At 32.5% G+C, this 13,424-nt stretch overlaps 2 protein-coding genes and 1 long non-coding RNA gene across 3 annotated transcripts; 2 read left to right on the top strand and 1 right to left on the bottom strand.

Moving 5' to 3' along the window:
• Positions 1–630: 630 nt before the first annotated feature.
• Positions 631–1,098, top strand: LOC142616999 (uncharacterized). The gene has a single exon (XM_075789714.1). It carries the CDS (start codon positions 631–633, stop codon positions 1,096–1,098), a length of 468 nt encoding a protein of 155 aa, XP_075645829.1.
• Positions 1,099–3,702: 2,604 nt separating this feature from the next.
• LOC142617000 (pectinesterase inhibitor-like) lies at positions 3,703–4,248 on the bottom strand. The gene has a single exon (XM_075789715.1). The coding sequence runs from the start codon at positions 4,246–4,248 to the stop codon at positions 3,703–3,705; it is 546 nt and encodes a 181-aa protein (XP_075645830.1).
• Positions 4,249–10,012: 5,764 nt separating this feature from the next.
• On the top strand, positions 10,013–12,046 carry LOC142617712 (uncharacterized). Its single transcript, XR_012841027.1, has 2 exons — positions 10,013–10,263; positions 11,474–12,046. It is a non-coding gene; the product is annotated as an uncharacterized LOC142617712 (long non-coding RNA).
• The last annotated feature ends 1,378 nt before the right edge of the window (positions 12,047–13,424 follow it).

Genomic DNA, 13,424 nt, shown 5'->3' on the forward strand with positions numbered 1-13,424 from the left:
TAAACTTTGTCCAGATCGAGAATAGAAATTGAATCCATCATTTTGATTAGTTGACTAAACTATAAACTTAGAACACAATTTGATTCAAAATAAAAATTAAGGGTCTTTTTGTATAATCCTAGCAGCAATTGATGATACAATCACAAAAAAAAAAAAGATACTCACTGTTGTTGAGTTGCTCCAAATAATTAGGATAATTTATTGTCTCCCTCATTTTTTCGGGGTATAATACCTTAATGCTATTGGCCATTTATTTCTATTATTATAATTTCAACCATTCGTGCATATTTATGAAAACAAATTAAATTGATTATTCCAATAAATCTTTTTTTTCTTTATGTCAATTATCCCAATATATGTGGGTATCATAGTCCTAAAAGTATTTGAGATACCATAAAATAATCTAAGAAATTAATGCGGTTTAGACCAACGACGTATATCCACAATACTAAAATTAAAAGTCAAAATTTTTTTTGAGAAACTAAAAGTAAAAAATAAAGTCAAAGGACAACATGTACAAAATCAACTGTCAAATAATACACATTTTGAATTTAAATTTATAAATCAATATTTCAAATCTCATAATTGATTCATATCAATCAATCCATGATTCACTAATAATGTTAATCAATGCCTCTGTCAGAGAGGCGAACACAAAGCAGGCAACGTTGGAGAGCTCCACCGGAGGACATGGCAAAAATAAATTTCGATGGGGCGGTCTTTTCCGGCGAGAATAAGTCAGGCATCGGCGTCGTAATCAGGGACAGTGCGGGCTTAGTCATTGCGTCATGTTCAAAGAAGCTGCAGCAAGCCTACGGTAGTGCTGAAGTTGAAGCATTAGCTGCTGCCACGGCTTTGTCCTTTGCAGCTGATGTTGGCGTTAACAGAGCAGTCTTGGAAGGTGACTCACTGGAGGTTATCACAGCACTATCCCAGGATACTCCTATTCTGTCCTCAATTGGTCCATGGATTGATGATGCTAAGGTCTACTCAAACAGATTTTTTAAATTGCAATACTCTCGTGTAAGGAGAGAATGTAATTTTGTGACTCATAATCTGATAAGATGCGCGATAGACATCCCAGATTTTATAGTGTAAATGAAGGATGTTTCACCACATATTTCGTCTATTTTTTAGGCTGATTTAGCCGGTTTATCTTAATAAAATTTCAGTATCTTCCTCCTCAAAAAAAAAAAAAAATGTTAATATATAGAAATTAAGTGAATAGTTTCGACCATAAGCTGACCACATAAAAACTGCATTCGGATTTGTTCTTGTTCTTCTTCTCTAATGCCAAAAATACCAACTTGTAATTTACTACAAAATCCCAAATTCATAAAAATGATGCAACTCCTAATATTTCTTCTATATTTTCAAGATAATTAAAAACACACACACACACACAAAACAAAAGAGTCATGGGTTGCCAAACCAAATTAAATTTTCAACGAAGATTAATCCTTATGTGTAATGGAGTCGAATCTTCATGGGTTAGCCTTTAATTTGGCCTCATTTACTATATATAGTTTATATGCATTTGGAAAGTTGAATAGCCTCTGAAATTTAGCGAAATCCACAAGGCATCATGACGTGTTTTCCAATCCTCAAGGGTTAAGATTTGCATAAAATTGATCGACACTTCCTTTTGTTTTTCTTTGGGTGTCCTCTCCTCATGGAAAAATAAAAAGGGATAATGATAGGAAGAAAGGGTGAAACTTAATGATGCAAAATATAGAAGACTAAAGATAAGTGATCTTATTCCCAAAAAAAAAAAAAAAAGACCTAACTTTATAGAAGGGGTGTTGACGAAGCCACAAAAATCGCACCAAAATCGTATGCAAAATGGCATAACTGCACCGCACTGTAGGTAATAATGCACTGCACACATGGTGCGATGCAGTTTACAGTTTTATAATAAGAAAACTGCACAAATCGCACTGCATTGCATCCTTTCTATATATTAATATATTTATTTTTTTAATATTAAATACATTATTAATAGTTTAATAACCATAGTTTTCAAATAAAAAAAAGTTTAATAACCATAGCAAGTGTTGATTAGGAAAGCCGACCCAAAATAAAGAAAAACTAACTCAATAGTTTAAAATTGACTCAAAACAAAGGGAAAAATTAGTTTTGGACTGGGCAGGAAAAGTCCAAAATTTGAAAAATATATTCGTTTCAAATCGTTCAGACCATATCTTATACATCGCATTGCACATGTAACCGTAAAAATGAGGTGTAGTGCGGTTATGGTTTTGGCTAAACTCTAAACTGCACCACACATGTGACTACAAAAATGAGGTGTGGTGCAGTTATAGTTTTGGCTAAACCGCACTGCAGAGTGAATTGCTAAAAATAGCCTAAAATCACACCGCACTGCGAACACCCCTCATGTTATGATATTTTCCAATTAACGCTTTGTTTGTTTTGATGAAAAACATTATGTAAAGATAGTTTTCTGTATTTTCCACTGTTTGGTAGCATTAAAAAAATGAATCAAAAGAAAACTATCTTTTGTTAACATAAAAATTATGATGACTTATTTTAAGAAATTGTTTTCCGTTAATTTATTTTGGAAAACGACTCTATCTCACTTTTTTTTTTTTGACCAAAGGCGATAAGACTATCTCACAATTATTTTAAGGGAAGTTATGAGACTGTTTTTCAACTCATTTAAGGTTGCTACCAAACATAGGAAAATGAGATTGTTTTATGGAAATTGTTTTTGTGAAAAATTACTCATTTTCTAGAAAACATCATTGCTAAAACAAATAGAGAGTAAATTCAACCATGTTATTGCATTATTATTATTAATTGTTTTTGAAAAGAATGTGATTGCATTGATTAATTGAATTGTATAAATGATTTTAGTGATTCTTTGAAAAAATAATAATGTTTTTGTTGAAATGGTCAATTTCATTGTACCTAAACTTTGTCCATAGAAAGTTGTATAAGAGATCTGGGGTTCAATCTCTGCCTACACCCAAAACTGATTAATGTCTTAGTCTGATGATAAATAGCGACTATCAGGAATGTGATTGCATTATTATTATTATTATTATTATTATTATTATTATTATTATTATTATTATTATTAATTTCAACCATGTTATTGCATTATTATTATTAATTTTTTTTTAAAGAATGTGATTGCATTGATTAATTGAATTGTATAACTGATTTTAGTGATTCTTTGAAAAAAAATAATGTTTTTGTTGAAACGGTCAATTTCATTGTACCTAAACTTTGTCCATAGAAAGTTGTATAAGAGATCTGGGGTTCAATCTCTGCCTACACCAAAAACTGATTAATGTCTTAGTCTGATGATAAATAGCGACCATCAGGAGCGAACGCCATAGGTTGAAATTCTCTCAAACAAAAAAAACTGTCCATAGAATAAATAGTGTCTAATTAAAAATTGAATCCATTATTATTATTATTTATGTTTTATAAAATGAAATTAAAATACATAAATCATATATGTAGTATATTTTGTCATTATGAAAATTTTATTCCTATATGTAACAATATACATAAATCATATTAACATGTTACTTAGAAATTATAATATAACATAAACGTTAAACGGATTCCATTTATTAGGAGGAAGAAAAAAAGTAAAGAATAAAGTAAGAGCTGTAAAATTCTCAAAATGAGGCCTAAAATTTTTATTCATCAAAAGGTGTACAAGAATTAACACTAATTATTTCCCGATAGACGATTAGCGATAACCAATGTCATGAGACAAACTTCATTAGATTTCTTATTTTGTTGTGGGAGAGAGGAAGCTGCACCAGTGATTGCATCTTCACAGTCAGAAACATCATCCATGCAAGCTGATGCTGCTGAGCTTACTCCACCATAGTCACCAGCCCCCAACCTTTCCTTTGCATAGTCAACATTTCCAGTGGCATCATCATAGGAGTCACTGCATTGTGAGTACTGCTTTTTGAGTTTGGGATCTGTTGTCTGAGCAAGTTGTGACTTAACAAATGTGTGAGTGCCACTGACGGTGGTATTGGCCAACTCTATTGATATTCCGGCAAGGCCAAGGAGGTCGGCCGTGGCGGTTTTGGGATCGGAGTTTAAGGCTTGTAAGCAGAAAGAAGGGTCATCAGTCTTGGAGCATATATCATTGAGCACATCTTGCCCTATTGATTGTGTAGGGCTAATGCATAGGATTATTGCTAGTAAAAGAGAAATGAACAAGGAGGAGGCACAAAAGGAAGGAACTATTTGTTTCATCTTGGTATACTCCTGCTACTACCAATTTGTTGGTTTGGTTTTTCTTTTGGAGTGTAGGGTTTAGGATGCAAATACAATGTGACTTATATAATGTGGCTTCGTTGACTTATTTGCTTATACATTGCTTAAAATTTCTCTCTTTATTTTGAGAGATAGCATTGCTTAACTTGGCAAGTGCCAACGAATATTGTATTAAATCTCATAAGATTATATTATTTTAGTACACTTATATATAGCTTCATTTTCCATATTTTTATTTTAGGGGAAAAAACTTTTTTTTTCCTTTTATGTTTGGAGTAGTTCACAATTCTCCCATATATCTTTGAAATCAACTAATTTCCTCCTCTATATTTGGAAAATGAGCAAATGCTCCCAATTTGTTATTTCCTTAGTTAAATCTAACAATATTTTTTAAAGAAATTATGAGTTGTACACTACAAAAAAGAAAAAAATTTAAAAATTGCACTGTTATTTTTTTATATTGCTTTTGTAATTATTATAATTACATTGGATTTAACTAAAAAAGTAACGGATTTAAGATGTTTGCTTATTTCTCAAACATAGAAAGAGAAATTAGTTAGTAATCAAGATTGTGAAACTCAGACCGGACCGTACGGTCCAACCAAGTTAACCAAAAACCGTTTACTAAAACAGTTCTTTTAACCTCAAAAACTGACATATATGAAAAACTCAGCGAACCGTGCGAATCGTGGTTCAACCTCACGAGTTTGAAAACTGTGGATTGTTGTCACAGTTCTTGCAGGTTCAGTTGATTTAGAGTTTTTTTTTTTGGTACTTACAGGCACAACCATTGATAAAGCTTCAACCTCAGCCATTGATAAAGCTTCAACCTCAGACATTGAGATCGCACTAACCACTATTTTATCTTATTTTTCTTTTAAATCTCGCTCGCCTTCTCTCTTTGCGTTGTTTTGTCAACTGCTATTTCTGCATTTTCTCTTTCTCTGGGTTTTTTTTGTTTGTTTGTTGTTTTTGCATTTTTCTCCCTTCCCGTGTATTTCCTTTGAGCTCTATAGTCTTTTGGTCTCTTTGAAGATGATTTGTAATTATTATAATTTCATTGAATTTAACTAAAAAAGTAATGGATTTAAGATTTTTGCTTATTTCTCAAACATAGAAAGAGAAATTAGTTAGTAATCAAGATTGTGAAACTGAAACCGGACCATACAATCAAACCGGGTTAACCGAAAACCGTTCACCAAAATGATTCTTTTAACCTCAAAAACCAGAATATATGAAAAACTTAGCGAACCGTGTGAATCGTGGTTCAACCTCACAAGTTTGAAAACCGTGGACATTTGTCACGGTTCTTGCAGGTTCAGTTGATTCAGAGTTTTTTTTTTTTGGTACTTATATGCTCAACCATTGATAAAGCTTCAACCTCAGACATTGAGATCACACTAACCACTATTTGTTCTTATTCTTCTTTTAGATCTCGCTCGCCTTCTCTCTTTGCGTTGTTTCTGCCAACTGCTATTTTTGCATTTTCTCTTTCTCTGCATTTGTTTTCGTTTGTTGTTTCTACAGTTTTCTCCCTTCCCGTGTTTTTCCTTTGAACTCTAGAGTGTTTTGGTCTCTTTGAAGATGATTGACAACTTGCATTCTGTCACCCACTAAAAACATGTTGTCAACCACTCTTTTTTAAATTTTACTGGGTTTAATCAATTTCTTAATAGAAGTATTACGTTCACAACATTTTCATAATATTTTCACAACAAACCATAGGTGGTTAGTTGTTATTGTTTCAAATTTGAACTTAATGCTAAAATTACTTTTTTGCCCAAACAATATCAACCAATAACAACTTGATACTTAAAATTTGTTGTAAAATGTTGTTAACATATTATTTCTCATTTCTTAATGGTTGGTCTAGCACTCTTATAGCTTTTGTTTATTTTTTATTTTTAAAATTTTACTAAATACATGTTGTCAACTGTCAACCACTATTTTCAAAATTTTATTGGGTTTTGTTCTTTATTTAATCAATTTTTTTAATGTTTTAGCCGGCCACTCCTCTAACTTTTGTTTATTTTTTATTTTAAATTTTTTAATAAGTAGCTGAATATTCAAATGTGCTTTGGCATAAAACAATTTATTGGATAGTCAAATGGGCTTGAGCATAACTTCAGATAACTTAGACATAAGCTCTCATAAAAAGATTAAAAGAGTTCAATATTGAGTTTTATCAAAAAAATATTTATTTCTGCTTAAGATTCAATATTTCTTATTTGCCTTATGAAAGTTATGATATAAAAAAGACATTTGAAAATTAGATCTCTATATTTATTTGGACTATTTTAGTTCATTTTTCTAATTATATTAATTTAATGTATTTATTTATATTTTAAATAATTATTAAATTAATTATGACGTTATCACAGTTTAACCTCGGTTCAACTTTGATTCAACCTCAAAAACTTGAACTTCTCCCTCTTTTGGTTCATTAAACGGTCTAGGTTTTAAAATCATACTTAGTATCAAAGATAAGGGGGAAAATTGTGAATTATCCCAAACATAAAGGGAGAAAAATTATTTTTCCACTTCATTTTTTGAGTCAGATATTTAATTGAAAAAAAGGCTTTGATTAGGGGAATTCTAATTTGGTCGTGATGTGATAAGCAGTACTGTCAATATGGAACTATAGTAGTAATATACCCCTAGTGGTGGAGATTTTGGTCTGGGGAGTGATCTCATAGAGGTCCTAAGTTTAGTCTACTATGCACATTATTGGTGCATGAGATTTTTAAGATGTCTTTATGGGTTAGAAGTGGAATAATCTGGTCAAAAGTTAATTAAGACACCACTTTCTCAAAACTTCAGTCCGTATCGGTCAACACCTTTCATACTCTTACACATGGACATATGTGAATATTATTTATAACAATTTCACAAAAAATCCTAAATGAAAAATTGTTATTGGTTATAATCTAGGCCTATTACTGACAAAATAGCATAAAATTGTTGTAATCATAAAGGACAGAAGGTCTCAAGAGGGTTAACATTTGAGATCCCGCTCAAGCAGCACGATTTCTTTTCTAAATTTGGTTTTTCACTTCCATACTTTCCTTGTATATATTCTGCCATTCCTAATTCAAAATTTAAATTCACCAAAAGAACTCTAAGCAAAATGGTATTTACTTTTAGTGTAACTATATAATATTTAAAAGTTGAAATGTAGCATTTATTATTGTTACAATTCTGTTAAGCCATATCAGCGTGGCATTTTTGTCCACTTCAACCCATTTGGTTCACTTTCGTTTAATTTGGTTTTGTTCGGTCTACTTCAGTCCAATTGGGTCCGCTTCAGTCCATTTCGTCCACTTCTATCCACTTAGGTCCAATTCAATCCAGTTTGGTCCAATTGGTCCATTTGGTCATATCAGTCCAATTCAATTCAATTGGTCCACTTCGTCCATTCGGTCCAATTGGCCATTTAGGTCCAGTTCAGTCCAATTCAGTCCATGTCGTCAGTTCGGTCCAATTCAGTCCAATTGGTCCACTTCGGTCTAATTTAGTCCACTTCATTCATTTGGTCCATTTCGTCCAATTCAGTCCATTTGGTCACTTCGCTCTCATTCAGTCTAATTCGTTCAATTCGGTCCAATTTAGTGTACTTATGTCTATTTCAGTCCAATTCATACATTTGGTCCATTTACGTTTAAATTGGTCCACTTTGCCAAATTCGGTCCATTTGGTCCAGTTTGATCCATTTGGTCTATTTCCATTCACATCTATCTAGTTCGGTCCTTAAACCCATTGTGTTTTTCATTTTGATCTAAAGCTCTTGTAATAGTTTTTTTTTAGGAGAGAAGGGATTGTTTGCATTGTGGCCACCACACCAATGAATTGATGGAGAGTGGAGAGTGACCGGTCTGGAGTAATTGTTTACAAATGGAATGAAAAAACATATAGAGCAAGACTTAGCTAGGTACAATACTTAGGTACTGTTTCTTAGGTTTACTTATTAAGATTCTGTCATGTGAATTTTTTTCTTAGGTGATGGAAGTATATTTTCAGTTAAGTAATCATGTGGCTAAATTTTAAGAGGGGGAACCTAAAAAACAGCATCTGAGGTACTATATCTAAGTTTTATCTAAAAGAATAATAGACTAAACACTGGAAGTGTCAATTGTGCTGACTGCTAAGTATGGTGAAAATGCCCCACCATGTCAACGAGGGTGGCATGTTTCCTATGATGATGGGTTCACTTTGTATTAGTCACATTTGGCTCAAGGTGAAAGATTAGAAAAAAGAAGTGTTGATAATTGCTTCCTAATTCCATGATATGTGTTATGCATCTGATCCAGATTGTAATCAGCCTTTGATGCTTTAGAATAGAGGAGTGGCAACTGTTAAAATTAGTTGTATAGTTGATAAGGCTGAAGAGTCTTGAATCCATAATGTTTTTTTGGGTTTGTGGGGGTACTGGTTGAAATTAAACCACGTCAAAATCCTTCAATCTTAGTAGTTAATATAATATATTTGTTAAAGGTGGATCTAGTATTGTTTGTAGCTAAGGCACTGTTCTTTAGATGTTATACCTTAGATTTTTAAATTAAATTTGACTATGTAATTGCATTGAAGAGTGAATTGTATGGTTGAATTAGTAGTTCTTTGAAAGGACAAACTTTCTTTTTTTTGCATCGATTAATACAATTACGTAGTTGAATTTAATTGAGAAACTTAAGATACAACACCTAAGGAATTGATCATAAATTTATTTCCATAGAAAAAATACTGCTTAGAATTAAACCCAGGGTTAATGTCATAAAAAAGAATTGACATTTATTTTTCCCCAATAGACATTGTGAGATAAGCATTGTTAAATTAGTTGAACTACATTGATAGAAAAATTGAAGAAGAATCGAAGGCAATAAGAAAAACGAAAACTCTTCTCGCATAAGAAATTCTTCTCACAAAAAAAGCCAAATCCTTTCTTCTGTAGTTCTTATCTTATTATTATTATTTTGTTTTTAAATTTTATTTTGATTGATTTTAGCATTGTTAAATAATAGAGCACAGTAGAGTTCAAGTACGGTTTTAGTTCAACTCATTTTTCAAACATACATGCTTATCTAAATACTTCGACTTTCGAAGTCTTACCCAATGAGAATTTTTTTAAAGGTAAAGGTTAATTTTTTTTTGCTAACTATTGAAGTTTTATTTTCTTATGTGGATTATCACCAAAAAAAAATTGCCGTAAGAGAAGGAGAATTAGTGATAATGGTAAAGAGAAAAAAAAAATTTTTAATAAAGAAAGAAGAAGAAGCCTTGTGCTTAAAAACAAATTACCACATCTCATAGAATTTTTTTTGTTTTTTGTATTTATTTTATGATAGAAGAAAAAAAAGTATAGAAATTGATAATAATAATAATAACTAGTTTTTGTGTTTATTTCAAGAAACTAGTAAAAAAAAGTTGATAAAGGAAAAAATATATTTATTAACAAAAATTTTCAATTTGGCTCAATCATTTGGCACATACACGTCTTTTAATTCTAACTTTTAATATATACTACACAGTATATGATATGAAATGATACAAGTATAGACGAGAAAATAACATTGACCAAAACATGCGTAATATTTCTAATGCTTTATCCATATGAACACGAAGCCCGGAAAAAATAATTGGCCCCCAAAATTCTAACCCCACTTTATAACAAAGCCCAAAATTCATGGGCTTTCTTAGTCACCCCAAAGCTTTTAATATATTTCCCACAGCCCCACCTCATCCTTGTAGCCCATTCCACTTTCCTTGCTCAAAATTGGTACACTGACATGGCTTTTGCTAACAATCTTTCTCAAAGCCTCCTCAGCCATTACAAGCCATTAATAATAAGTGGGAGAAAGGTCAGGTCTTGCTTGAACATCAACCAGACAGAACCAAGTACTAAACAAGTACAGACAAAGAAAAGGTGCTTAAGGTGCAACACCCTTTACTTAGACAAAGATAATTCCCCAACTGCTTGCTCCTTCCATGGCCACACCACTGGTATGTATCAGATATGCTATTATCTATATCTATATCACATGCTCAATTAAACAATAGCTTTTTTATGTTTTGTTTATGTATGATTGTGTAATATTCCTTCTAAATTCTAATATTCATTGTTCTGGGATAATGTTTTATCATGTGCTTATGCACATGGTTGTGAATTAACTATTATAAAATGCACATCTTCATAGTTGATGACACTGTTTTTCAAGGTTTCCTTTTTATAGACAGAGTATAAGCTTTAAATTGAGATAATCAAGCTTGAAATTACCCTCTGTGAAAGAAAAGAAAATGTTACACCCAATTGGAATTTGGTTACTAGGAAAATGTAGAAGTGTTGATGATTGTTGATCTATGCAGTTTAGTGAAAAGTAAAGAGAAAAAGGGAAAGAAATCAACATAAAGAATATAAATGGTGTTACAATTATGGTTAAATGAACAAATTCACAATTTTCTATTAGCGTAGGTTTTTGGGACAATTGGAAATTTGTCATGGTATCAAAGCAGGTGATACTGAGTTTGAACTTTGTCTCCGCCAATCTCATGTGTAGGATAACACAAGTGTTAGAATTATGGTTAAATGATTAAATTCATGATTTACTAATGGCTTAAACATTTGGGACTATTGGTAATTTGTCACATGGTTCTGCTGTTACCTACATCCACAAGAGTAATATATATAACCCTAACCTGCTCTGGTCCACTATGCTGCACCTACCCTCCACTCGCTCCACCCACGAGACCTGTATGCCAAGACTAATGTTACTTTCTTAATCTAAATATGAGCCCCTATCAACAAAAAGGCTTAAAGATAGATGTTGCAGATGGAGCGGCAACCTTTATGTCTGGTTCATATGAGAATGGAATTCAGAAGGCAAAGAAAAAGATCTAAGAGAAATTGTAACTACAAACAAAACCTGTTTTAAGTTCTCTTGCCTAAATGTCCATAAGGAAAATTTTATTTCACAATTTAAAGTCATCATCTGTACCATTTGTAAACTGCACCTTTTTTCCCCTAATGTTTTCATGTATCACAGTTCACATAGAAATTTATTATGTGATCACAACTTCTCAAATCTTTTACGCATTTAATTAATTAATTTTTTATTTATTTTAAAACTGCTTTCATTTGATACTGGGTTTCTATAACATATGTAAAAGTAAAGCCGTGTTTTTTATATTTATCTTAAGCTTGTAATGTTTGTAGGAGAGAAGGGATTGTTTGCATTGGCTCCGCCACACCAAGGAATTGATGGAGAGTGGAGTGACCGCTCTGGAGTGATTGTTTACAAATGTAATGAAAAGAATAATAGACCAAACACTGGAAGTGCGAATTGGAAGAAAAGATGGAGCTGTTGTGCTGAGTATGGTGAAAATGCCCCACCTTGTCGACAAGGGTGGCATGTTTGCTATGATGATGGGTTCACTTTGTATTAGCTACATTTGGCTCAAGGTGAAAGATTAGAACAAGAAGTGTTGATAATTGCTTACTAAATACCATGATATGTGTTATGCATCTGATCCAGATTGTAATCAGTTGTATAGTTTTGTATAGTTGATAAGGCTGAAGAGTCTTGAATCCAGAATGTTTTTTGGTTTTGTTGGGGGTACTGGAAAGCAGGTCAATTTGACTAGAATGTTAGAATCTACATTCTGTGTTTTGTAATGATGGATCCCATTTGGGGTCTCCCAAATATATGAACACAATTTTATTTAATTATGAGCAAAGAAAGTATGTATTGACACTAGAAGCTACTTCAAATAGATTGTTCATGAGACATATCTTGGCACTTCATAGTTCATACATTTCTGGCTACTCTGCTTGGTATAATTTGGCCTGTGGATGTGCAAGGCAGCTAAGCAATTTGTGAGAGCCTCTCATAAGTTTTCCAAATTAGGATGACATATTAGAGTACATATAGATTAGACTCTCTTTTCATCTGATGATGGAACTAAACTTCATTTCAATGAACTAGACAAATGTCTTAGTAGAATCATTTGGGTTGATACTCAAAAATTGAAGTTGTACAAATTGGTATTTTCAATCAGAGATGAAAGCTTGTTTGATAAAACCATCTCATCTCAATATGTCAACAAACCAGGCTTCCTAAGTTATACCACGTTACACTATAATCAATGGCATTAAGGTTTCCATTAGCAGTTCAAGCATGGCTAAGAGAAGATGTAGCAGCCACATATGAAAACTCTCAAGATTTTGGCCAAATGGTGACTATCATACAAGTTGAAAACTGAAAAGCCTTGATATTCATTACTGCATTTGTAAGACTTTCCTGCAGCTACAAAGCAATCATGCATATTTGTGTCATATCAAGCGTGTTTGCCAACAATTCTTCTCCCATATTTGGCTGCACCAACGTTTGCACACTCCCCCTATCTCCCATGCATTTGAAGCAGCCAAACTGCACCCCCCCCCCCCCCCCTTTTTTTTTTGATAATTTGATAGTTGGGGGAAAGGGGATTTGCCCTGTTACTATTGAAAACACAGGGATGTGCCTAAAAAAGGGGACAAAGCAACGTGAAATTGCTGTAAATCTTAAAGGACAGCAGGTCTCAAGAGGGTGAACCCTTGAGATCCTTCTCAAGCAGCAAGATTTCTTTTTCTCAATTCAGTTTATCACTTTCATACTTTCCAAATATTCTACCATTCCTTATTCAAAAATTGAATATCACAGAAAGAAGTCTTAAGCAAAATGGTATTCACTTTCAGCATATGTGCAAAGTCGATCATTCTTCCATTACCCAAAATCACTATAGGTCCATATTTCAGTGCTACAATGACTCAATTAAATGTGACTTTATCCTAACTAAAAATTATGCCATTAGGATTGAAATTTCCAGATTTTGGACCCTAAACAACTAAGGAGTGGATAAATTGATCAATTCCAAACAGATGCACAAACAAATTTTCAACCACAGTTATCAAACACCAAATCTTAAAAGGAATAAAATGCATTTAAAGGATCCATCTTCAATTACATGGCTCAACCTAGGACCTTATATAAAATGTATACATCATAGGTTACCAGACACCTTGACAGCCTCAATTCAATCATTGTTGGACATTTTTCATGTCTTAATAGAATGCCTTGAGTTAAATTCACAGTGAAGTTCTAACTTCTAATTGAACATACATTTTG

Source organism: Castanea sativa, chromosome 11 (genome assembly GCF_040712315.1).
Source record: "Castanea sativa cultivar Marrone di Chiusa Pesio chromosome 11, ASM4071231v1".
Taxonomy (NCBI): domain Eukaryota; kingdom Viridiplantae; phylum Streptophyta; class Magnoliopsida; order Fagales; family Fagaceae; genus Castanea; species Castanea sativa.

Excerpts from the sequence above, each read along its gene's own strand:
- LOC142617000 (XM_075789715.1), bottom strand. The coding sequence starts at position 4,248 with ATGAAACAAATAGTTCCTTCCTTTTGTGCCTCCTCCTTGTTCATTTCT.
- LOC142616999 (XM_075789714.1), top strand. The coding sequence starts at position 631 with ATGCCTCTGTCAGAGAGGCGAACACAAAGCAGGCAACGTTGGAGAGCT.